At 37.4% G+C, this 27,332-nt stretch overlaps 1 protein-coding gene across 1 annotated transcript; it reads right to left on the bottom strand.

The window, feature by feature from the left end:
• Positions 1 to 6,341: 6,341 nt before the first annotated feature.
• Positions 6,342 to 27,251, bottom strand: CTR9 (CTR9 homolog, Paf1/RNA polymerase II complex component). The gene is made up of 25 exons (XM_065683044.1): positions 27,115 to 27,251; positions 25,397 to 25,495; positions 24,521 to 24,760; positions 23,964 to 24,081; positions 23,215 to 23,304; positions 21,580 to 21,728; positions 19,544 to 19,651; positions 18,961 to 19,068; positions 18,606 to 18,842; positions 17,763 to 17,852; positions 17,534 to 17,662; positions 17,254 to 17,437; positions 16,150 to 16,238; positions 15,680 to 15,865; positions 15,416 to 15,503; positions 15,019 to 15,167; positions 12,824 to 12,940; positions 12,571 to 12,716; positions 11,009 to 11,080; positions 9,680 to 9,815; positions 9,015 to 9,161; positions 8,384 to 8,541; positions 8,135 to 8,231; positions 7,700 to 7,812; positions 6,342 to 7,434 (listed from the first exon to the last, which is right to left on the bottom strand). Exons 1-25 carry the CDS (start codon positions 27,157 to 27,159, stop codon positions 7,026 to 7,028), a joined length of 3,504 nt encoding a protein of 1,167 aa, XP_065539116.1. The 5' UTR covers positions 27,160 to 27,251; the 3' UTR covers positions 6,342 to 7,025.
• Positions 27,252 to 27,332: the final 81 nt, after the last annotated feature.

Genomic DNA, 27,332 nt, shown 5'->3' with positions numbered 1-27,332 from the left:
TTTAAAATAACAATTAGGTACTGTACAACTCAGTAAGAAATCATCCTGGCCCAAAGCAGCCTAAATTCTACTCAAGTCACATAAACTGTGAAAGGGGCAAAAAGACTGATTGCTCCTGCACACAGAGGTATCAGCCAGAACATACTACCTGCAATTCAGGTCTCCTGACGTACAGGATGGAGCCCACCTCCTTGCCCACTATGCTTTCTTACACATTTCTTAAAAGAAACATCAGACAAACATATGGAAGCAGTAAGAAATACTACATCACTTCATCTGGGATAACAAAACGAGACATTCTGAGGCAGTACAGTTGAAGGTATCTGCTAATGTTTTTAGACAATTTAGACCAAGACAGTGGACAAATTAAAATCTGCAATTTCTTTTTACCAAGAAACATTTCTACGTAAATATCCTACAGATATTACCAACCTTCCTCTTCTGTACAAGCTTGCACTGCAGCCAGCTGATGTGAGCCTTGAGTTCTTCTTGGATGTCAGCACAATTTGACTGAACTGGAAAAATCTGCTTAGATCCACGATGTTGACAGACTATGGCAGTTGAAACAGGTGGCACCAAGGTGTGTTTTAATCCACATTTTTAATTCAAACTTAAATTTCCTTTACAAATGCATGTGACACCACTGATAACTCTGCTGCATACACAAGTACCTCTGCAACTGCATGGAGTGTTGTTCCTGCATGCTAATGACTAATGACTGCCTGTCTCTAGACCATGTATTTTGTGATAGATTTCTAACTTTTTATGTGTATTTTGCTTGATTTTACTGTTCAAGTTCCACTGTCTGACAGTGTCGTACAGTCTGGTAGACCAATAGCTCTTGCAGCTGAACTGAAAAAAAAGTAAAAAATCCTTTCCTTTGCCTTGTTTAAAGACAACAGTAATGCCTGGAAAGGGTCTTGAGGAAAATATGTGTCTCTTTGGGCATAGTTATAAGTAAGTGAGTGCTGGGCAAAAGAGTCAGAATGGAAAGTCCAAGTTTGAAACATGGAGACCCAAGTAATTAAGTAAGAAGATCATAAATAATATCTATTTCAGGCACTGATCTGAGACATTGTTTCTTTCCTTCCCTGTTCAGTAATACCATTTTGTTTATATAGCAACACCTAGTTACCTTATATCCCTAACTCAGCCAATGCCTGTAGGACTCTCCTGCCTTGGACAAACCACAAATGGCCTACAGACTGAAGGAAGAAATAAAGAACACTTTGAGAAAGAGTTATGGGTTAAAACTCCTGCACGTACACATTAATTCCCCTGATGCTGTGACCATAAATCAGAACAGATGTATGAAGATGAAGACTAGTCTGTATGAACACTAGGCGGAAAACCCAGTGCATCCAGGTATACTTCTGGGGAAATGTTTTCTATTGTCTAACCAGAAAAGTCACCCTCTATAAACAGCATTTAATAGAAACTCAAGTTAAGTGATAATAATCTGAAAGAGATAAGATCTGACCAGAAGTAACAGCTCTGATATTGAGGGACAAATTCCAACTTCTTGTAGCTCATGAGGAGAGCGAGCAACTTGAGTACCTCTTTTAAGACATCATCAAAAGCAGATGAGTATTCCCCAGAAGCACTCTCTACCTATCACAAAGTGTAAGAATCCTTAATAAGGATGTCCTTGCTGAAATCTAGAAATAGGTGTGCAGGTGGTTAAAAATGTGCCTGGAAAGTCAAGATCATTTTGACTAAAATCACCAACTTGAATTTGTGCATGAATATGCCTAGTTCCTGCAAACCCAAATGAGACATAATTCCGCCTTCCTTTTTAGTGCTAGAAAATAGCTGCTGACAATAATTCTTCCTCTCCCGCTGGTCCAGGACAGCTTCCCACAAGAAAAAAAGAATGCTACCTTTTGCTTAGTCAGAGTCCCACGAGAATAGGACATGTACTAGACATCATGTAGTACAGCAGGGCAGATACAGACAGAAGAGCCAGTTTAGAGCAGTTTGAACAGTATAGAATTGGAACAAACCAGTTATCTGTCTTGAAGGAATGGAGATGGATGAAGAGATGTTTCGTATTATCTGATGCATCTACAAAATTGGTAGTAAACTGTCACCACTGCAGGGAAAGTGAAGACTGGTATTTATTAGTATCTTGCCTCTGCTTCAAAGAGTCCTGCTTAAAACAGCCTATTGATTTAGCAGATAATAGTCAGAACCTTCAGGTACAAAGGTGAATCCAAAGACAATTCTCCTAACAGATTTGTAGAAAACAGCCAGAGGAAATGCAGCACTGCTACGACCTCCTCTGTCCTACTGTTACAGAATGAGCAGCTACCAAAATTAAGTTCTCTCTTACTAGCTCTGTAGCCTGAATTAGAAAGTCACTTATGCATTAGAAAAATCAGTCTAAACCAGAAAGTTCCAGGCTGTATCTATCACTGAAGGAATTATGCAACCAGTGAACTGCACTTTTGACAGAGATCAGTGATCTGAGCCCCAGATGCTGGAGTGGACCCATGTGTCCAAGAATGTGCTGGCTGTTGCAATTAGCTTTAGGATATCTACACAGTCTTCAAAAGAGGCCAGAGAGCATATTTATCTACTAAGAACTCTGAAGGGTTAAAAAATGTTCAAAGACCCAGAACATTGCCTGGACCCTTTTAAGGTTACAGAAACCACGACTGAAGTCACTGCCATGTGACTAGGTGCTAACAGAAACTCTCTGGTTAAAGCAGGGTATTTGTATTTTAATTGACAGAGAATGGGTAGGAAGGTACAAGACTTGCACTCTATTGAGCCAAACACAGCACATACGAAATTCAAGCAACACCATAAGACATTCAAGGCCAGGCTGGATGTGGTCCTGGGCAAGCCGCTCTAGTTAAAGATGTCCCTGCTCATTGCACGGGGGTTGGACTAGATGGCCTTTAAAGGTCCTTTCCAAGCCAAACAGTCAGATATGGGACATGCATAAGATAAAGATGATACATAGTTAGAAGCAGCAACACAGACTCTACAGCATGTATTGTTTCAAATGGAGCCATCAGAAAAACAAACTCAATCAAGTCTGACAATTTGACCCAGTTTGCAGGACAAATACTTTGCCAGTCCCAAACTCTGGAGGTTGCAGAGAAAGGAGGGGTTTTGGCTAAGAGTGAAGGAAAACTATAGAAGGAAAACAGAACAACCCAGGGGGGCACGTCTATCCTTGACAATGAAATAAATTTAATTCAAAGAACATAACTATGATAAGCATTCTTAATCTCTCTTGCACTTACAGACCACAGGAAGAAAAATACATGAGCTACATGACTAATCAACTGTACTTTCTACAGGTTCTTCCAAGACTAAAAAAAATAAAACCCCATTTCTAGTATCAACAGCACGAAGTTTGGGTGGATGTGGACTGAAATTCACAGGTAGAAATACTATAGGTTGCCAGTATACTTACTTTCAGTTTTCCTCTTAAGTAATCTCATATTTGGTATTCCCTTAGATTCTGTCTTCAAATCCTCTTCTGTAGGGCAACTACTGTCTTTAGCTAAATAATAAAAGACTATTACTAGGAGAGTAGTAAGTACTACTAGCTATGAGAAGAGTAAGTATTTGGTTACATACCCTTTTTCACATTCCCTTTGTCAGCTTCTTTTGTTACCCATATTAATACTGAATTTGCCCTTGCTGATGGCAGCTCCAGCTGTAGGAATTTTTCCAGGTACCTTCTGAATTCAACGTTCATTTATTGCAAGCTAGCTACTATCAAACAAGTAAATCATCAGAGCACTATATCCTCAGAAACTGCACACAACAAAAAAGGGAGGAAACTTGTTTCAGAAAGCCTGCAAGTTTTAATATGTTGACAGTGTAACTAATCAACCCCTAATGTGACAGTTTAAATCTGTGCAGGAGGAAAAGGCCTTGCTACAATAAACATCACCTCTAAACAGTGAGATACTTAACATGAAAAGCAACTTATTCCCAGAAAGAGGCTCTTCCTTGTAAAAAGAACTGATAGCATTTTAGCTGCAGTGTTCCCACCCTATGTTTTTCTTTGTCCAAAGCTTTCCTTGGCAGCACATTCCCCAACACATTCCTGCACCTTGCTTCTTCTACGTGTACAGACTACTGTTGTTGAGTTAAATTAGCAGGAAGTGAACATTTAGAAAGACAATGTATTAGTTTACATACAAATGCCTTGCTGTTCAGCAGCGACCCTACTCCATCCACCAAATACTGACCTTGAAAAGTTTCTGAAAGGGAAAAACTTGAGTAGGTCAATTAAAATAAAACAAAACAAAAAAAAAAAAACCCACAAAACCCCCCAAAAACAAACAAAAACCGACAAAAAAACCCAAAACAACAACAAAAAAAAACCAAACAAAAACCCCCACACCCTGAAACCCACAACTCCTCAGCAACTTTTTTAAGTTATATTTGAAGTCTTGTTCTGTGAAAGGCCCACTAAAAATTTCTATTTCAGGAATAGGATAATTTTTTTAATGCAGCTGCTTGCTAACAGCAAACTCTGCACGATCCTTTCATGTATTCTAGAGCAGATGAGCTCACATGTGAGGAGAAAAAAATGCCAAGCTGCAACAGAGCTCAATAGGAAACACTTTTCATACAGTCATGCAACTTGTTACTGGATGCATAACAGAAACTAGGAATAACACACTTCTATAGCAACATAGTATTCCACTTTTAAATCCCTCTATTTTATTCTGAACTAGTTTACTGCTATAAATAAAGGAACGTAATAGCTGCAAGCCAACCACCTACTTCAGAAAGCAAAGAATGTTGCCAAGAGAGAGAATGACAGCAACATTATTCCACTACTGCACTTTCAAAAAACAAGCATTAGAAACTATAAATTAAGCTAAAACACTGCTTTCTCTCCAATTACAGCAACATGTGACTTTTTAAATAACCTTAATCCTCCCACTAACACTCCTAATCAAAGGGAAGGAAAAAAAAAAAAACCAAAACAAAACTGGAAAGTGGACTTCTGGGGGGTTTGTGATTTTCTGTTTGTTTGTTCCCCCCTCCTCCTTTTACTCAGGAAAAGCAGAGGAAGAGAAGCAAAAGCATCCTGACCCTTTTCTTTGCCTGCTCATTGGTCTCTTGTATGTCTTACTGTTTCAGTTACTGAAAATATTTCTCTCCAACTGGATGTTAGACCTGAAGACCCATTCAGCATTTTATCTAGAGCGAACTTTTACCTGCAGAAAATATGTTCTGCTATGTACAGCACCAAACCAAGACCTTTAGACCTTTCAAGATACAATTAATAACACGATAGAAAAGGCTAAGGTAGTGGAGACATATTTGGGACAGAAAAGTTTCTAAGATCCCACAGTAAGTACTATATATTTCTTTCCTTCCTGTTGTTAACAACTGGTTACTCTCATACTTGCCACTGCTCCATTTGTTTCACCTTGCATGTATTAATTCTTCTTAGTTGTACTGATTTCCTCACACTTCTTCATAAGTAGTGGCACATCAAGCTTACATACCTCATTTATCCACTGCTTCTTTGTGATTCTGAAAAAGGTGAGCACTTGTGTCGTAATTCCCTTGACAGGAGAATCACTTCCTACAAGGGTCACAAATTTTCCTCAGGTGCATGTTTTCAAAGTTATCTAAGCTTCCAGTCTTAGACTGTCACAAGTCTTCCAGCTAAATGACTATATCAGCAAGAAGACTGAGTTAACATTCACGACAAGCACAATAGCTGTTCTTCTACTCTAATGTTACCAAGCATCTAAGTTTAAGGTAACACCATATACAGAAACTTGATACCAAAGTGAGCCATGAAGAGGGACATCTCAACTGCTCTACATTCTGCTCTGTCTGCTATGGTTACCAGCAGCCCATAAACACATGAAAAACTCCCTTACACAATGAGAACAGCTAATGCTCACAGCAAACCAGAAATAGCACCATGGGAAACTTAGCTTTCAGTTAGTAGAAGTGAAGTATCAGCAGAGACCATCTAGACCTTCTAAAAACAGAGCAACAGAGTTGCGGCTGTACAGTCCATCAAAAACAGTAGAAACCACTACCCAGATCTACTTAATATTCTCTTAGCAAATGCTTAAGATAGGACTTCAGCAATGAAAAGAATTAGAAAAAAAAAATTTTTAGAACTGGCACGAAATGCTGACTTCTTCAGAGCTGCAGGGAGAAATCAGATTCACTTCAGTCTACAACATAACCATTTGCCACTGTTGTTCCTGTACACATTACATGAAAGTACTTAATTCCAAAAGCCACGTAATTAAGCTAAGATAAAGCTAAAACTACTTCCTCAAAACAGATCCCTTTGTCAAATTTAACATTTTAAAATGAAAATAAATCAATCAAAGTAAATAAGCAGGAACAGTTTATTGTGATACCGGCAGCTTTACCCTTCTCAAGTAATACGGAGTTCTCTAAATCTATTCCTTTTTTTTTTACTTGCCAATTTAAATACTTCATCAACATCATTACTTTACAAAATTTCTTTTGTATCTGCATCTTTTCAACTGATTTAACACAAAAACAGAAGGAAAAGAACAAATTCTTGTAAACACAAGGAATTGCATCATGGCAAATGTATTTTTTAATAGAAAGTAAGAAAAACCTCCCTACCGACCTTTAATCAGAATGAGGACAAAGAGAAGTATCACAGCTCTTTGTTCCATTTGGTAAGATTTAAAGATCCATCTATGCATATATAAGCACAGAACACACAGTTTTAGTCACACTGGAACCACCTAAGCAGAGATGTCATGTTCCATAGTTTTTACATGCATTCCATCCTTGGTGTGCTGATTATAGTACAGGGATTATGTTCACTTACAGCAGTTGTAATTTAAGAATATACCACAAGCCAATTCAGAAACATCCATCAGTTGCTAATAGAAAGAACCACAGGAAGGTCTCACAACAGTCTACTAAAACATTAAAGGTTTTTTAAATCACAGTTTTCAAATATAAAAATCAGATTTTCCCCTACAACTGAAATATATTTACAGGAACATTTTTGAAAGATGGTCTCTAATTCAGATCTAATCACTCTCATCTGAACCACCTTCAGACCCCTCATCATTGGATCCTTCCGGTTCAGATTCGTTACCAGATCCTCTGCCAGAACCCTCGTTGTCAGATCCTCTCTCAGAATCTCTGTCTGAGTCAGCACTGCGAGAAGCTGGGCGAGACTCATTTTCTGAACCACCAGAACGACTTCTCCCCGACTGCACAGACTCATTGTCAGACTGCTCTGAATCTGACTGCCTCCTTTTTCTGGCCGATCTGTCACTGTCAGAGTCTTCCTCAGATGGGTGGACACTGGACCTTCTCGGACTACCTGCTTCACTACCAGATTTGTTTCTGTTATCAGAATCACTATCAGAAACAATGCGCTTACTGTGCTGCTGTTCCCCATCATCTGAATCACTGTTGCTATTCCTAGCACGTCTGTAGGGGAAAGAAAAAAAAAAAGAAACAAAAATAAAGCATTAAAAGATGTTATCTTTAGCTTAAAACCAAATGAGACACCTAGATTTGAGTAATGCCAGCGTTATCTGAATGGGAAGAACGAGTGGAATTAATCTGCAATGGAAAGTGATGCTCTGACTACAATGAAAAGCTTCTCATAACCTTCACATTGCCTTATTAATATTGCAGCTCCTACTGAAAGCATGCATAGAAACTTCAGTACAAAGTTAATTAAGGTTCTCACCCCTCATCAGCAATTTTGAGTTTATCCTCATCAGAAGAATCATCACTTGATGAAATGATGGCTTTTGATTTGATCTTCCCTTTCATTGAAGGAGGCAGACGTTCTGGTTTGGGCTGTAGAGTGGGATAAAAAAAAAGGTTGCTTATTCATGTGGCTGGCTAAAGTACAGCCCAAATGTAGAAACAGACTCAGAAAACCAAACATGCTTGTAAGAATTTTCCATTTACAGCCACTTAATTCTAGATGGCTTCAGAAATACCCTTTTTATCCCTGAAGTAGCAATAGCAGCAGTGAAGGAGGATAAAAATAAGGTCAAGGGCAGTTACAACAAGAAGTTTTGTGATTTTCAACATTAAATAAATCTCTTGAAGAGAGTAATGCTGAATTTCAAATGCATACTTAGAAAGTGATGCAGTTACTCAGGGTTTAACTTACAGCCTTCTTTTTCTCTGCTTTGGGTGGACGTCGTTTTTTAGGTCTTGGACCATTTTCGTGTTCTTCATCATCACTCCCCTCATCTGCCTTCTGGGGTCTGAAACAGAAACATATTTTATAGGATTTAAGGAGTAATATCACAGAAAAACTTAACACATGCAAAACTACAGTCTCAAGAAATGTCCAGTTTATCACGTTTTATCACGTGTTACTCTGTTTTTCCTCAGAGAAGTCTGAAGCATCAGTTACCTCCTCCTCTTCTTCTTCTTCCTCTCACTCTCCTCCTCTTCCCCATCCTGTTCACTTCCACTGCCCTTCCTCTTCTTTTTCTTTCTAGATATGGGCAAATCTTCATCACTGTCATCATTGACGAACTCATCAAATTCCCCTGCTCCTTTTTTGGAACGCTATAATAAATAAAAGCCCCATATTACAGCCCATTATTCACCTTCCACTTAAAAAGCTGTCAAAAAAAAAATTCAAAATAGAAACTTTATCTGAACACATTTTCAAAGATATGAAAATACAGACATTCTTATGCCAACTTTCCCATAGTCTCTAAACTGATATAATTTAGGAACTGATTCCAAATTCACACATAATAAAATAATCCTCTTCTGTTATTTTAACACTTGAATAGGGCAGATTTTGGGATGCCTCCATGCTGGATCTTTTAAGTATTAGCTTCCAATTATTAAACCTGAGTATTAAACCTGAGCAATTTCACTCAACAGCACCTAGGATCTTGAAATTAAAAACCTGTGCTATTGCAAGAGACCATATACAAAGAGGTGAAAATCAAAGAAATTTGAAAAAAAAAAAAAAGAAAAAAAAAATAAAAAAAAGGAAAAAATAAGGAAAAAAAAGCATTGTGTTCTACCCTGCCTCCACCGCCACCACGTTTTTTCTCCTTTGATCCTTCTACTTCACCAGTGAACATCAGAATATTCTTGGTTTTCTCCACATATTGAGCTCTTTGTTCCAGAAGTTTCTTCTGTTCTTCTTTTTCTCTTAGACGCTTCTCTTCCTGAAACAAAAAGAAAACAAAACATTACTACTGTATATGCAGCATTGTGGTGATTATAATCACAGGCATACAAGTGATTTGCTGACAATAAATTGGGAAGCTGACTTTTGACAGACTATGTCATAGCAGAAGGTCCACATGGAAAACAAAAAAAAGTTGTTTTCTACAAGCCCATGCTAGAGTAGGCAAAAGTCTGCAGGAGCTGTCGCACCAAGTGCTTCCTCATCCAGCCTGTCAGTACAGAAATCTGGTGGCAGAGCTTCTGGAGAACTAATTTTATTTCATTATAAAAATAAAAATCTAGTTCTGAGACTATGGGGAAGAAATAGTTATCACCTGTCAGCTATAACATTCTCTGCTAGCTCTTACTGTAAGAAAAATGGTTACTAGATGTTTTATCTGTAATGCCAGGTACCACCACAGAGCAACAACAGCATATGTGATTGTAATATGTATACTTTTTGTAAGTAAAGCATACCTAAAAAAATATATAGTATATGAATATAACAGAATAAAACCTGTTCTTTAAGTAGTTTTTGGCGAAGCAGCTCCTTTTCTTGCTCTTGCTTTGCACGCAGCTCCCTCTCTTCTTCATCCTGCTTGCGTGCCCGAGCTACATGGTACTGGGCTTGACTCAGTAAATCAGAGCATTGCCTGTAACATGCAATGTTTTCAAGTCAAGGAAGGTGACAGACACATACTACAAGAATAAACAGTCTTATAAAAGGCATGCGTCACAACACTATATTCATATCACCAACAAACAAAAAAAAGCTACTTAAAATAGCACAAAATAAGAGTAGTACAGATTTTAAGTAAATTAAGCACTTCCTAGTAAGCTAATTTTTCTTGCAATGTACAATATTAGAACATATTGCTCTGAGCTTAAAATTTAGCCAGTTCATATACAGAAAAAAAACCACACGAACATCAAAAGAATCATCCCAACTAATTCGGACAGATTTGGAAGTATAGTTAATAACAACTTGTATGTAACCACAACATACTTGCAAATATAAGCAGGAAAGTAGGTAGAAATTCTATCTTAAAAATTCCCAACTGTTTAAAAGTTTAGGTTGCATAAAGTGTTCAAGTCTCATGAAACATTAAAGGAAGGCACTTTCAATACCCTTTTAGCTAATGTTACAATAACAGTTCTTTTAATATTACAATTTTCTTCTCTCTACAAAGTGCTTTAATGATGCCCATTTAAGATGCCCAGTGCATGATGGCCAACAAATGTTACTTGCATATGGCTATAAAAAAAATCTCAGAAGAATGTGCAATAAATGAAACTTAGGACATACTGAGTGAAACCCTAAGAAATAAGCTTACAGTGAAAATGGTTTGAGTAGGCTTGTGTACAAACTCATTACCCTGAGCAAAAGTTAAAGAGGACCAGTCTCTGCAACCCAAAACCTTTTCATGTTTCAGTAACTGTCCCATGCTACCACCCATGAACTACCGCAAAAAACCTCCAAGAAATCAATCTCATTGTTCAATTACCAAGTTTAAAGTCAAAACAGTAAAGACTAGAGATGTTTAAGTAAATGTCTCTGCACTCTCATTGATGGAAATTTTGCCATTAAAGCAGTGTCGTATTTTGCAGGCTCCAGCTAATAGTATATACCACAAGCTGAGGCCCGCAGGCTACGCGAAAACGTTAGAAAGCGAAGACAGGGATAGGGAGGAATCCTGCACTTGTATTTCTACTGTTCTAAGAAATTCCCATTTTAAATTTAGGAATCCAGTTTTAGTATGAAAAAAACCCAACCAAGACAAAAATATTCCACTTGGTATCTGTATGAAGGATTTGTTTGTGGTTTAGTTGTTCGGGGCTTTTTTACCTGGCTTCCGTAGCAGCAAGTGCCAAATCAAATCTCATCTTATCACCTACTTTACTCAAGTAACTGAAGTATCTGGAGGAAAAAACAAACAAAATTGAGCATATATGGCTTTATTTACATGTTTATTGCAATTTTGCCTTAAAACAAAGCATTTGCTCCTGAATGACAATCCTCTAAAACTCAGCAGATGAAGAAACCTCACCGATTTTCCCTGTGCGCAGCCCCTTTTAATACAACAGTGTAAAAGTACAAAGTTCTCCAAACATGAAACATTTAAAACCACTCCAGAGCAGAACAAAAAGACAGAAACATTCTGGCTTATTAAGAATTAAATCTTAAGAATTAAGACTTCATTTACTGTTTCCAAGCAGTGAGTACATTGGTGACCCCAGCAGATTTATTCCTTATCTGCCATAGCTTAAGTGCCTGAAACCAGCATAAGGAAAGAAAATTAGAAAAAAATAAAAAAATCCTTCCTGAACAGGCTCCTTGATCCTACCTGACAGGCTCTTGTGAATGTAACAAGCCTTCAAGTAGATGGGTAAGCTATGATGACCAGAGTTCTGAAAGCAGTCTCTCCAACCCATTTAAAGGAAAACAGCTTTCTAATTTTCAAGATTGACAGTTTCCTCCCACATTCCACAGACATTTTAAATGACCTGATTTTGTGCTACTCTGAACTCAGATTCTTGTGCATATGAAGAAAGTAATTCCTCGCTCAAGTTTTAGATTATGGAACATATTTTCCAAGATGTGATAGATATCTGAATTTTTAGTTAATGAGTAAAAATAAAGGCTTTCATGCAACCTTCTCAAGATAATAAATAACAAGCTTCTAACTTGAATTCAAGTTAGAATTTGTGTTCAAACATTTAGTCTGCATTATGTAAAGCACTAGAACTGTGAAATGCTTGCTTGTATGAACGGCTTGCCTTACTTGACAAAATTACTGAAAAGCAGTATCTACCCTCCACATAAAAACAGCTAAAAATGTATAAAGCAAGCATCAGCTACCCCAGCTACACCTAGGAGCAGAATAAATGATTGAAACTTTCTGTTCAATGACAGCGATGATTGCATTGGATTAATCACAGTTTTCTGACCATGAAAACACTTTGGCTTTACTTGGCAAAAGGAGGGTGAAATTAGTTATCAAGGATTATCAGTCATTAAATAAATGACTTATATAAATAGATACTGTTTCGAGCCTTATAGTTTGTTTTGAAGGAAATCATCAAAGTAGTAAAGAGTATTGATCGAATATTTTCAATGGCTTTTTCAACTATTCTCTTCCAGGAAGAAGTACATCTTGGTCACAGTAACACAAAGCACTTTGAGAAATACATTTTGGCCACATGGCCAAACACAACTGGCTCCAGCACAAAGCCTGAATGCACAGTTTTGTCAGGCCCAATCCTTGTTTTCCTGCTAGAAACTCCAGAACTGCATAGTGTTTCACAGAAGATGATTGCTCTTCTAACCAGTCTTGAGATGTATAACGCAAATTCACGGTAAAGGAACAACAAAATAGATTTTAATAATTAGAAATGAGTCATCTTTACCTGTGGGCTAGCTCCAGTTCCTTCACAGCATTAAGGACCTCCTTTAGATTGCTTTTTTCATCTTTCAGGACAGAGGTAGCTAGTCTTTGTAGCACTAAAGCCACATTAAACATAAGGACTGTGTCACTTGGCGCTACATGCCTGGCCTGTCAATGAAAACCATGCTTTAAAAATATGCTACAAAGAATAAATATCATCATTTCAATCCCACACTACTGAATTTAAAGACACACATGTTGGTTTATATTTGTACCTTTAACAAAGTTTGTTTGCACTCCTGTAATTTGCCACACTTGAAGAGAGCCCGGGCCAAATATAACAATACTTCTGTATTTTGATGCTTATAGAACTTTCTGAGGCAGTTTTCATACTGAAATGAGACAAAAAAAAAAAATTAAAATTCAGAGGTGACAATGGTTATTTTAGTGAGCTAACTCCAGCAACTGTTTCTATTCCTAAAAGCCATTACTGCTAATGTACAATGCACTAAAATATTGCCTTTTGTTTTTTTTTAAAGCAGCATGTTCTGCTAAATGGATGCTTCCTTTTCACTGGTCAGAAAATTGTTTCTGCTATTCCATAGCAAAACCCTGATTTTCTGGAAACTGGCAGTATTCCAGGAGGTTCTGCAGGTCTTAAAATACAGTAGAATACTTTGCAAGTACCATCTATTGTAATAAAATCCAATAAATCTGACTCATTTTAAGAGAACTCCATTATTCAGTGCAGTATGTGGAAGAAGTCTATTTTCTTTATTCATACAAGATATGTTACAAGTTAAAATACATTTAATATAGTAATTCCATATATCTGATGCAATTAGTTAAAAAAACCCACACTTTTCTGATATATCAACATCAGATTTGTCCTCTCCACCTAGCTGAGTAACTTGGCATGCCAAGGGGTATCTGGTTGTTCTAAAATGTAAAACTAGACTTGTCACTATAGATTTTGTGGGGCTAGAATGAAAGCTTCAAGCAGTGATGAAACCTTTCATTAACGAGCATCTAGTTGTTTGACATACTCTTTTCTCAAGGAATCATTCAACCTTTCTAAACTTCTAAAATAGCAAGAAATACAAAGTAATTTTTATTTCCAGCTCAAATACAGAAACTGCCCTGAACCATAAAGCCTGAAGTCACTACTCTTGGATCACACTCTTTTGTGAGCAGACAATTTTCACTCAGCTTTATTGTAAAGGATTTTGTATTTAGCTTAAGTCTTCCCCAGATTTGCAGGCTTTATGATAGAGAACTCACTAGGGTAGTTGTTGTGGCTGCAGTTAAGCTAGGGTATTAAATCCAATTCATTTCCCTTTGGGTCCAATATTGTGGCTTGTACTGACCGCACAGCAGAACCCAGGGAACAAAACACCTCAGTGAATAAACACATTTCTATTAACAGTTTTACTTAAAAACATTAGTAAGTGAATACAGTATTCTTCAAACAAATCAAAAGGTGAAAGTGATACCCAGTTTCCCACTGTAACTGACGGGTTAAACACTGCTAAAATTAGACTTTGCATTAGGCTCTTTGTCAATAAAAGTGAGAAGGTGTTAAAACAAACAGACCCCACTCAAACACAACAGAATGAATCTGATTTTGTTACCAGAACTTGTTCACTGAAGGATAGCAACTACTCAGGTCTTGATCAGATAAGAAAGGCTCCAGCATCTCTTCCTTACAACCATCACAAAAAGCTTTAAGATGCCTCTGAATTAAGTATTTTTGAACCTCCATGTGAAGTCAGTCTTACTGAAACACATCTGTTCTGAGCTTCTATCATGTCCCGCAATTTGTTTGTTTTTTCCTTTTTTTTTTTTCTGTTTTTGTTAAGCTTACTTGTATGCTTTTGATCAACTAATTGAGTCAACTGAGTTACAAGAGGTTGATATTTGGAAGCTGGCTTGCTTAAGCAGGTTGAACTAGATGATATAAACAGATTTCTTCCAACATCAATTACTCTGTGATGTTAACTGTGGTGAAGGAAATCATGGCACATTCAGCTCTTCAGACATCTCTGTTATTTATACAATCATTAACAAGAACAAAAATAAGAAGTGTTGCTATTAAAAAAATCCCAGCAGAAAACTGTATTTGCTTAGTTCACTAACATCTGAATTTAAATCACGTACAGTAATTATACTGACCGAAACCTCTCCAACTAAAACTTAATTTGAAGACCACAATGCTAAGCCAATTACGGTTTGACTCTGCTACCAAAATAAAAATAAAAAAATTCTCCAAGTTGGTAGGTGCTTTGTTACTCCTTACCCACATTTGGCAGTTTGTTTTTAAATCTAGACTTGACAGCCAATGGCAAGCTAGAAACAGAACTTTAGCTTGTTAAAATGTTATTCAGAAACTTTTGCAGCTGCTAGGACAGCAGAGAAACATCCAGAAATCATCTAACCCAACATATTATATAGTCCAATTTAGAGATGTTACCATCTGCACAGCACTGATGTACTGTTTCTGTTCTACGTAGATATGTGCCAAATTCAGCCACACATCACTGATATCTGCTGTTGCCTCTCTCACTTGGGCAAAAACATCACGAGCTTCACGGAAATATCCTTTGTGTGCCAAGACAGCTCCTAAGGGGAAAGTAATATGTATATCATAAGCTTCCAGGTTCATGGACTATGTCCTTCTACCAAAGAAAATGAAACATTGCCTGAATAAAGTTACCCATCAAAAACTAAGTGTGATAGCTGCCATGCAAAAGCTATTCTTTCCTGTGCTCCAGTATGCAGCATTCAGGGCCTGCAAAATCAATTCTGCATTAAAGCATGAAATATAAGAATATCAACACCTCTGAAGGAAAACAGAGTCTAATATTCACCTATGCCATTAGCAGCATACAAATTTTTTGGATCATTTCTGAGTACTTGCTTGTAGATTGCTAATGCACGGTCTTGATGACGCTTCTCCTACAGAAAAAAATATACCCCAATTATTACTCATTTCTATAATAGGGTACTGCAAGATCTACATGGAAGTTTTGTGTACTATAAGATGCCAAATACGCATCAAGTAAAGGTCTGAGTAGATAACAGCATATAAAAATTAAATAAAACCATACAGAGGGCAGAAAGACGCCTATTACCTTTTCTCTGTCTCTTGTGGGTTGATGAAGAGTCTGCAACCAGACATTGCCAAGAGCCAGCATGGAGTAAGTATCATTTTGTGTGGAAGGCTGTTTCAATATTCTTTCAAATTTCTTCTGTCCTGGACCCCACTCTTGTTTAGCCAAGTGAAGATTGCCAATCAGAGACCAGGCATCTGGATGGTCCTAAATAAAAAATGAAAAGCACTCAACATTGCAAAAGCACCGTTTTCGCTTCCAAGCTTACTTTTCTAAGAATAAAATGCTGTTTTTCTTAAATAGAATTTCATACTAAAAAACGAACAAACAAAAAATAAACCCCTAAAAACCAAAGCACATAGTAGATTACGGTAGTTCCCTCCTAATTCATATGAACAAACAAAATGAAAACGCAACAAAAGGAAAATAAAATTTTAAGTTGTTAATATTTCAAGCGTTTTAAAACTTTAAACACTTAAAGGGTTACAAACCTGATTTATCTGAAGTGCTTCTTTAAACCAATCAGAAGCCTCATAAAAGTTTCCTTTATCCCTAGCCATAGCTCCCAAGCGTAAGTAGCCTAAAATAAAAATAGAAAATACTATAAAAATCAGGAAACAGGTTAAAGTCATCTCAAACAAAGAATTTCAAAAGCAATCTTCTCCTTGATCAGCTAAGGTCAGCAAACATTAAGATACCCTCCATATTCTATTCATACTGAGACACACCACGTGAAGAAGAAAGTCCATCCACAACAGTGATAAAGTTGCAGATTTCTAACAGTTAAAGTAATATAAATGTTTTTAATTGGCTTCCTAAGTTAAAGACAACTGAGAAACCTCAAAGGAAGGATAAATCAGTTACATTATTTTCTGCCCTTCAATTTAAACAGCTCTCCCTTCTCCACAAGCTTTGAGAAGAGTACCAGCTAGCAAGGTGACAACAGAAAACAAGTAGGGAAAGGGCTATAGATTAGGCTGGGGCATGCTGTGTGCTGCAGCTTGCTGAGCAAGGGATATTACCTCACCTTTGCAGAAAATATCACGCGGCAGCTACCTGGGGGCAAGATGAAGAGCTGAGTGAGGACTAAAAACAGGTATGCCATAGAAGGTGCGCTGAGACTCTCAACAGCACTTCGTCCCTGAAGGAAGGTCAAGGTCCAAGACATAAAGTGATTCTCCGAAAGTGTCTCCATTTCCACCCATGTAGGTAGAGCTACAGAGCCTGGGCATATCAATTCGATGGCCTTGACTGCACCCGAGTGCTGAGGTGCTAACTCTTTGGTGTGGGTGCGGAGCAAGTAAGCAAAGGCATGCAAATCTAGAGAAGCTAATAATGCCAGACTTCTGGAGTATAGTATGATTTACCGAATAATCAGAAGGCTTAAAGCTGGAGATTAGACTGTAAGGATGATGCTGGCCCAAAAAAAAAAAAAAAAAAAAAATCCAAAACCAAACCAAACCAAAAAACACACAACAAAACTGCTATGAAATAAAGTGAAGACAGATACAAGGAGACCAGATGACACAGAAAATGGGAAGTTTTTTGGGTATTGTAAGGAGGACTGTGCAAATAAAATACCAAATGTTTCTTACAATCAACATAATTAGGATGTTCTCTTAAGATGTTTTTATACAGCTTTTCCGCTTCGTGAAATTCACACATAGCCTCATATAGTCTGGCGAGGTTATAGGACGTTGTTACAGAGATAGCATTGTAGTAATGCTCATCATGTTCAGCTTCTGCTTTCGCACGATCCAGTGATGCCAAAAAATATTTCTAAATTATAAAAAGAAAAAAGAATGAAGCATTCCAGAATATTCTTAAAGGAAACCTTCTGGGTGAACTCAACTCAAACTCAGAGCAATTATATACCTTTGCTTCTCCCAGGTTTCCCAGTCTGAAGTGCAAAGCACCCACGTTATTCAGTATCTCAGGTGGGACATCAGCCTGTACTTTCTCTTGAAGAATGCGTGTAGCTGTACCATAGGCTGACAGTGCACCCTTCACAAGGAGAGAGAAAATGGATAAAAGCATTAAGAGAATGAGCTCTGTATGCTCTTATGAAAAGCACACAATTTATCCAGTATATATTAATAAATACCTGTATATCTGTCTGTTCTAGAATTTGGGCTAGCTCAATCCATGCCTCTACATCGTCAGGATACTGTTCTGTGACTTTTTTTAGATGCCCCTGAAAACCAGCAGAAAACAATTAAGCCTCTTTGTGGACACATAAACTGTTTAAAGGAAAAAAAAAATCAAAATCAAAAGAGTAAAGGTATTAATCTTAATACTAAAATGGACTGCAAAAGAAACTATCCTAAACATCTGCACAATTTGGTCACAAAAAATTGCATTAGTTTCCTTCCTTTGTTACTGTATTTTCCTGTAGAACATAACACCTTATGAGTACATATTTTCTTAAGCTTAAAGTCTTCGAGAAACAAACTACCACACCAATATGGGAAACTAGTTTAACAGTGATATCTACGATTCTTTGCATTTATTTACCTGAGATTTTAAAAACCGTTTCATTTTAAAAAAATAACAACACTGTCATTCCATATAAGCTAAGATAAATATTTTCTGGAAATCACTAGCTAATTTGCTGTCTTCAGGAAATCACTGGCTAATTTACCATCTTCACAGAATTTTAACATATATAGGAAGAATTCTGCCCTTTTCATACTACTAAATACAAGCATGAGGCTGGGGCTCCTCTAAGTTCCTGGATTTGCTTTAGCTAGAGCCCAGTAGGAGCCTCAGTTCTGTTCAGAAGTGGTGACTCTCCACAGTTCAGAGAATCCCTCTTATGACAACCAATATTAAATATTCTGCACCTACAGCCAAGTAATCCTGAGTTTCATGCAACATAAGATACAGTCCGATTTTCAAGCTCTACTCTTGTATGCAAAAGTACAATGATGGCAGAAGCAAAACTCACCTTCGCAATGTCCCGTTTCTCCTGATCTTCTGAAGCCGCATAAAGAGATCCAAGGATTTTCATAGTCTCATAATTGTTAGGATAGGCTTTCAAAACTTTTTCAAAACATTGTGATGCATTCTCTTTGTCCCCTCGATAAATGTACATTTGACCCAACCCAAAAAATGGAAGTACAAAAGAAGACGAGGCAAACTGAGTGGCCTGGTAATAATACTGGAAAGCTTGATCATAATCTTCCTGTTAAAAAGAAGTGAATAAATGACAGGTAGTATATTCACAGGTAAGCTTTGTGTAAACTTTTATAACAGATATTTTTAACTGTAATCTCAGAGGAGGCTTTTAAAAACTGCCCTACCTGTACATGAAAAGACCTAGCCAGCTGATAACAACTCTCTGCTTGCATTGCTTCAACTTCTGTATTATGGAAAGCGTGAAGAGCCAAGTGTTGTACTTTACCATAGTCCTGAAAAAAAGGAAGTTAAACGAGATTAAAAACCTTCATTATTTATGGCAAAGTGCTTTATTATTTAAACAAAAATAGCTTGCAAAGACAAGAAAGCTTTAGCCATAAAACTGACTAAATTATGACATTTAGTTTTAGTGGTTGTTTTTTTCTCTATCTCATATTTTAAAGCATGGATGGCTAGCGGGGATCAGGTGGGATGACACCCAAACAAAAAAAAGACCAACCAAAAAACCCCACATCTAAAACCCCAAATGCATTCAGGACACAAAGGCCACCTTGAATTAAGAAATAAGTGTACCTTTTTCTGGCTTTCTTGAAAAAGATTTATACACAATTTACACTTGTCCACCTAGGTTAACAGTTCCATATTAGACACCACTTTGCCTGATGAGATGAGACTGAATCTAACACCAGAACCCTTGCTGTTCAGAGTTATCAAGTATCTAACTATAAAATTCCATAGACTTTTTACCTTCTTGAAGAAGAAGTGATTAGCCAAGTGATTCAACACCATTGGATTACTGGGATCAATTGTGTAAGCCCTAGAGAGGAGCTGAACACCATTCTTGATGGAATCAGCCTAAATAAAACATTGACAGGTATTAGAAGCATCTCAATAGCTGTATCTTATTAACATCTTCAAAACTATTCTTCAGTCTGCACTGCTGCAAGAAATCTGACAAAACCTTGCTGGGCTCACAGAAGTAAATTCAGCTATTAGCTTTTCTCCCTGCAGCATACAGATAGAAAATGGAAAATTAGGCCACTACACAGGGATGGAAAAAAGCAGAGCAGTGAAAAATAAAATGCAACCTTTAATCTTGGTGTCCTTTGACATTTCATACTCACACCCTGAAATCCTTCCTTCTACTCTCCAATGTTCCTAGCTCCTGTTTGGTGTCAGTTTCAACCTTTAACACAATTCATTCAAGAGTGAAATGAAAATATTCACATACTTGAATTCTAAACAAGAATTTCAGATGCTGAATTAAGAGCTACTAGAACTTAAGTTCTGATTGAAAATGGCAGAAGTTTGCGGTATTTACACAGGGATATCATTATATCAACTTAAGTCTTTTCTGAAGAAATTTTAGTTTAAAGAAAGTTTTCCATGGATACAAATTTTACCTACCAACAAGTTCAAACCCATAACTGATAAAATAGTTGCCATTTATTTGGAACACCCATGAAATCTGTATCACAAGCATGTCAACTTAATTCTGTATTTATTTCTTAACAGAAACACCACAAATGGTATCTAATAATCATGTAACATCTGTGCTTTACTTTGCAATTGTTATCAGCAGAAAGCTATCTTATTGAACAGATCAGATCTTATGAGGTTGAGACATCAGATGAAGTCAAACAGGCAGCAAAAAAACGCACTACAAGTTGTGAAAACACAAGTAGAAAGGCACAGATACTATGTTTCTTACAAAGAACACAAAGCATATTTGGGTGGTTCAGCTTTTAATCACAGCTTTTGAAAGCTTAAGGTGAGCATGCTCATTCCTTGACTTCAGTCAAAAGACCTTCAGGAAAAAAAAACCAGAAAGGAAGATACCAGGTTTCATTAGTTTCTCACCCATAAAATTACTTATTAAAATCTGACCTAAGAATATTTTTGGTTGTCTTTGCAGTTTTATGAAAAAAACCTCTCTACCCATGTATTCTGGAATTCTTGATGGAAGTCTTCACAGTTGTTTTTTTCCCCACCCCCCTGTGAAGCAATGAACTAAGTAATTTTCAGACAGTCTGTGCTAACAGAAGACCTTTCTAGGGATGTATGTGTTCTATAGATAGCATAACGCTAAAGTTTGGTGACATACAATTATATGTATTTTTTTTATTACTTAAAAGTCTCATCCTCCACTGATAACTTCCCTAGCACAGATTAACCATCTCAGATCTCATGATCCCAACTAAGATAAATGAGCATACATATTTTAGTAGTGATACAACATCTGGAGAGGTAGGATAACCACTTCGCTGTGGTTTCATCAGCCTAGTTATTATTTTTTCTTGTCTACTCCCTGTTTTACCATGTGGCATACATGCCAATGTAGCTTGAGTGCATCTTTAACACTTGTTTGAAAGCTTATGCTCCTGAAAGCCCAGGACTAACCCCCTGAGACTATATCTCAGGAGTGATATTTTGAAATCAGCACTTTTGGATTTTTTTTTTTTCCAGTGACATGAATTCACACAGATATCTCACCAGGGATTTTTATTATTTTAATTAATATTGTTAGCTTAGCACTGCTTTTCTTAACACCTCTACAAGAAACAGAGTTTAAGATTTAACAACAGAAGAAAGCTATTCAGAATATGGTGCTCACATAACAAGTATATACCTATATCATCATTCAGTAGTGACACAGACTTAAAACAATTTAACCACAAAGGTTATTGCCCATTTAAAACATGGACTAAATTTCAAAGGATAAAAAGTTTGCTTTTTCAGATAAGAAGTAAACTGAGTATGGATTCTTGTTAAGCCAGACACACCTCTTTATTATTGAGTTCCAGAACAGCCAGTCCAACCAAAGCCCCAACGCATTTTGAATTCAGTTCCAGAGCCCTGCTGAACGCTAAGCGAGCTTTTTCCAACTTGTTCAGTTTCACGAAGCAGTGGCCCATACCTAATCGAACCTCAGCTAGAGAACAAAATGACATCATTAAGAATCCCAAAACTTCAACTTTAAGACTTTTTTTCTTTTACATTCTGGACATCAATGAAAGTAAAAGCAGAATTTTTAGTATTTCTTTAAAGCTGGTAAATCCATCTAACTACTTGCTGGTTTTAAAGGCAGCCTCCCATACTTGGCAGCAAAACTAATATTAACAGATTAGTAGGACTTTATTTCTTCATCCACTCTGGAACACTGGCCTAGTATCTCCAAAAGACACTGATACTAAATAAATAAAAAACTGCCATTATGGAAATTTACTTAAAAGTTAAATAAAGACATTAAAAAAATGCCAGATCAAAGAACTGGAAATTTCTTAGGCAGGGTAAGTTCACCCCAGACTAGACAGCCTTCAGAAATCACAGACAAGTAAGTTAGCTCATACAATCAACTGATTCACTGCTAACAAAATGCTGTCTATCATCCTCTAACTTCCATGATCAAACAAACTAATACAGAGAATTTACATCATACTGCCCTTTCAGACTGCTTGTGAACTAAGAATGCAGACATTTATGAACAGCAATGTGTGTCTGTGTGAGAAATGGGAGTAAACCATAGAATCACAGAATACTTAGGGTTGGAAAGGACCTTAAGATCACCTAGTGCCAACCCCCCTGCCATGGGCAGGGACACCACACACTAAACCATATCACCCAAGACTCTGTCCAACTTGGCCTTGAACACTGCCAGGGATTGAGCACTCACAATTTCCTTGGGCAACCTGTTCCAGTGCCTCACCACCCTCACAGTAAAGAGCTTCTTCCTTATACCTAACCTAAGGCAAGGCTTGCATTTCTAAATGCACTGTTGCAGCAATGATTCTTGCACTAAACCAGACTATAGAGTACACATCAACTTTGTAATAAATTTTTTTTCAGATGGGTTATGGCTAAGTATACCACATCTCTCAAGAGACTTTAGGGTATTTATGATTCTAATGCAAACATCCTGGACTAGTATCTTCAAATTCCATGCAACACTTTTACAGCCATTACTAATAGCTTTCCCAGATTTTTGCATGAAGAAAAATCATACAACACCAGGAAGGTCACATCACATACTATAAGCAGACTTTTAATTTTCCTCTCTTGTTTCACTGTTAATGCTAACATGTAATTTTCTTAACCCTTATTCCAAGGGCTCAGAGACAGATTCTGCAAAAATCTTGAACAGGTCAGTTCCCCCAAAGTTTTTACTTCTCTTACATACATCTTCTCATTTTCAAATAATTATTTTCAAAAGGTAATAATTAGAAAAAATGAAAAGTATAAGTATTTTCCTAAACACAATTACCTTCTCTAACAACTAAGGAACAATTCAACAAACACCTTAACTCCTCCATAATGAGGGTTGGGTCTTTTTTTGACAGCCTAGGTATTTGAATTAGGAGGACCTGAGTTAGTTTGCAAGCACAGCAAATACTTCCACTCACGAATACTTTCTGTGTTACCTGGGCAACCTGGATTGGTACGCAATGCTTTCTTGTAGTAGGCGAGGGCTCCTCTATAATCTTTCTTGTTGAAAGAAATGCATGCTTTACCTGTTAATAACATACCAGTTACAAATAAATCAGAACTATAAACATAGCAGTTACAAATCAGAAGCTCCTAAGTATTAAAGTTATACTGTGCTGATTTTCAAAAGTTACAGTTAAAACCAGAAAATTCAGACAACTACAACTTATTATTTATGACAATGTTAAGCATATGGAAAAAAAAATAAAATAATCAAACACGGGAACATACTAAGTTACTAAATTTACTTCTTCATGGGTTTCTGCAGAAACTTAATTCTTTCCTGGTCCAGAGGAAAGACATTTACTAAAACTAGATTAATTAATGAAGAAATTGAAATCCATGTGTTACAGCCCATCACTACTGTTATCGTCACCGTCAAGAGAGTCTACAGCTTCACTTGCACCATCAGGGAAATACAAGTAGTTGGACTGGATATACACCCATGGGTCTCAGAAGATGCTAGCTAACAGTATACTTTTTCCTAGCTCTTACTCCCCAAGTTTAAAACTCTGTCATGTGTTTCTGGTCAAAACTGCACACTTCTTGTTCACATTCTCATCTCACATATGTACTCTTCTTAAGCACATGATTCATTCCAAAACTGGAGAGACTAAGCTTTTACACAAATACACAAAAATTACACAAATACAAATTTTACACAAATACACAAATACACTCATACCAAGAAGGGCGGGAATATTATTTGGAGACTGGTTGAGCACGAAGTGGAACTGTGCATCAGCTTGGTCCATCTTATCTCCTTCGAGCAGACAAAAGCAGGCTCTTCCCAACAAGTGATTCTATATAAGGAAAAAAATTGTGACACATTTATCTTTGTAAAATATGAAGAATTAAGGCTACCTGAAACATTAACTGGCTATGCCATAATGTCTTCTACGATTAATTTCTCTTACATCACGAAGGAAAACAAAACAAAAAGGGTCTTTATCATCCACTTCTAAAGATCACATATTATCAAAATAGTAACAACCAATCCTTCCTCCCCAACCAACCAAAGTTGACTGACATAGTTTATCAGGTGTCCCAAGCTAGAGATAATTATTCCTGGTGGCACTGCGCACATTTCAGATACTTAAAAGTTTTGCTTATATATGCTACACTAACAGACTTTAAAGCCTAAGCAGTTTCTATTTTTCTTTTAGTGAATCAATACTTGCTTTCTTTACAATCACTAGGTAATTTAAAACTAGGTATTTTTAAATTTACTTTGGTTTTTACCTGATCATACATGATAATTTTGTCAGCCATAGTATACAACAAGGTAGCTTGTGTGATGAGCTCCTTCTTGTTATCTTTGTTCTTCTCCTTCCGAGCCTGCTGTACATAGTATGCTGCCAGAGTATCCAGACACGTCATTTGATCTTTTTCATGGTCTCTGTAGTCCAAGTTACCATCTATACGTGCAGCTTCCAACAGCTTTACAAAGTCTTCTGTTTTGCCTTGTTTGTAGTATTCCAGCTATAAAACAAATAGTTTTATCAGACAACACTACTCCAGACAGTAAGTAATATAGCGAGTTGATGTTTTAGGTGCTACACAGATTCTTTTTCCAAAATGTAGAAATAAATCAGACATAAATGTAGGGATAAATCAGACATAAACATATGGATAATCATACAAAGGCATTCTGATACCACAAAATATTTTTCTCTCATAGTCCCAACTTTGTATTTTTACATTAAAACACAAGTCTTACAGCTATTTATATGTGAAGAATGAACCGGTTTTCCTCTGAACTTCTTTGACTTTTTGCATATTTCACCATATCTATGGTATAGATACTGCATCCTCCTCTTTTATGAGGTGCGAAATCAAAGGTACAAACCAGAAAACTACGGGTTGAGGGAAAAAAAAACCCACAAAAAAATCAAACTTAAAAATCAGGCCTCGAACAGCACTGTTTCAAGAAAAAAAGTGAAATTAAAATCTTTATATGCATATGTCAAATCCAAAATATCTGGCCTAGAACCAGCAACTGAATAACTCCATTCAGTTCCTTCAGAGTTCAATTATCCCTGGTCATAACAGTAAGCAAGTTGAAGTTATTATTTGATTATTTGAATATTTAAATATATAATCTGCATATATACTAACCGCTAAGGCAATCCATATGTGCAGCTGAGTGTGTTCCTGTTTCAGGATACTTATAACTTCATCACCCTCAGGTAACTGATCGAAGTCGAGCTCAATAACCTAGAACCAAACAATACAGATTTTCTTTTTAAAAAGCATTAACAATCATAAAGCTCAAAGGAGCTGAACATTTCACAGCACAAACCAAACAATTATTTGTGTTTAAACAAGGTTATGGACAAAGAAGGAAGTGATAATATATCATATTCTGTACAAACAAAATTGATGGCTTTTCACAAATGTCAGAGCAAAGACAGCTCCATGCTTAGGATACTAGTTAGAGAGAATAAGCAGAAATGCTTTCATATTAGTCATCTATGTTACAATTTAATTTTACAGCAAGGAAGAGGTGCAGTTGTTGTACGCAGGCTTGTACCCCAATTACCAGCGCAGGGATTCTTTCTCCAAAAACTGGATTAGACCAATCCAGTTCATAAGGGCTTACAGCTTTGACTATGTAAAACTTGAGAGTACCAGCAAAAATATTTCTGCTACTATTGGATCCACTGTTTGACAGATAATGACGTTTTTAAATTGGGGCAACTCTTGTTCACAATCTAAAATAATTATTAATGAGAAATAGATATCACCAACACAGGAAACAAATGCGGAAGTTAAAAAGGGCTGTAAAAAAAAAAAAAAAAGGGATTTTATAGCAATCTATAGCGATTAATTCAGAACTTCAGCATCCAAACAGTCCTAGCCATAACTCGAACAGCAGCTCCAAGAACAACTATTCATGTTGACACCTGACATAGAAATTCCTGTCACAGAAGAAAAAGCCCTCCAACATGTAGTCTCCAGACAGCAAAGTACCTTTCTGAGACTTAACTCAATGGAAGTTATACAGAAATTTGTCAGAGTACGGATACACATGTTCACAAAAATACATTCTTCAACTTTGAGGCAGTATATTGCATTACATTATTCAGCTATAGTATTAATTTAGTACCAGCTATGGAACGATTTAACATCAAACTTTGTAATACCCTGTGAGCTTCCAAATATTTTTCTTAAGTGTTTTTAACCTTGGCTTGTGACAATCTACCTTAACTAAAGAAAAATTAAATAAATTTCTAAACCAACACTGAAGTAACTTTATAGAGTGGATCAACTGTTCTACCTGCGTCTATATGCTGATTTAGGAACATGCACACTAGTTACAAATCAGCACAGTCAGGAAAATCAGCATCTAACGAACTAGGGAGAGAATTTAGCTGGACAAGGCCACTATACACAAGCCCAAACTGAAGATTAGACACTGTTTCCTGCAGGGCCATCATTCCTGAGGGTTGCGTATGCTTTAAGTATGTATTATCGGAGGAGAGACTGCCCCTTCCTCACCAACGTGTGGTACCGATAGATTCCGGACAGACTGACTGCCCCCCGCGGCTCTCCGCCACCAGCAAGGCACCAGGCAAGCAAAGAGATGACTCAGAGAGAGATGGGTCACCAGGTGAACCGAGGTTTCGATTTCTCTCCGCAAAGCAATACACCTGTTTGAAGCAACTTCTTCCGCTCAGGGAAGGGAGCGACCGTCTCCCTCGAGCCCGAGACCCAACTAGAAGAGAAAGCGACTACAGCCTGCGCCCCATCGCATAGCACACAGCGCGCCCTTTCCTTCCTCCTCCTCCTCCGGTCCAGGCCGCGCTACCGCCACCCGCCAGCCCCGGACTCGCCTCATCGGTGTCCCGGAGAGGGATCTCAATAGACCCCCGCGACATGATGGCGACTCCACTGCCCACCGAGCCGCCTGCCCGCAGCAACCACCACGCGCGCACTTCCTCTCACAAGCACCGGCTGACCCGGACGTGTTTGGGCCTAGCGGTAGGGCGGAGGGGGGAGAGGAGGGGGAGGAAGGCTCCGCCCCGCGAAGCGCAAGAAGCCAATCGCAGCG

The sequence above is a fragment of the Lathamus discolor genome, chromosome 6 (genome assembly GCF_037157495.1).
Source record: "Lathamus discolor isolate bLatDis1 chromosome 6, bLatDis1.hap1, whole genome shotgun sequence".
Taxonomy (NCBI): domain Eukaryota; kingdom Metazoa; phylum Chordata; class Aves; order Psittaciformes; family Psittacidae; genus Lathamus; species Lathamus discolor.
This window is presented reverse-complemented; position numbering and strand designations above follow the sequence as displayed.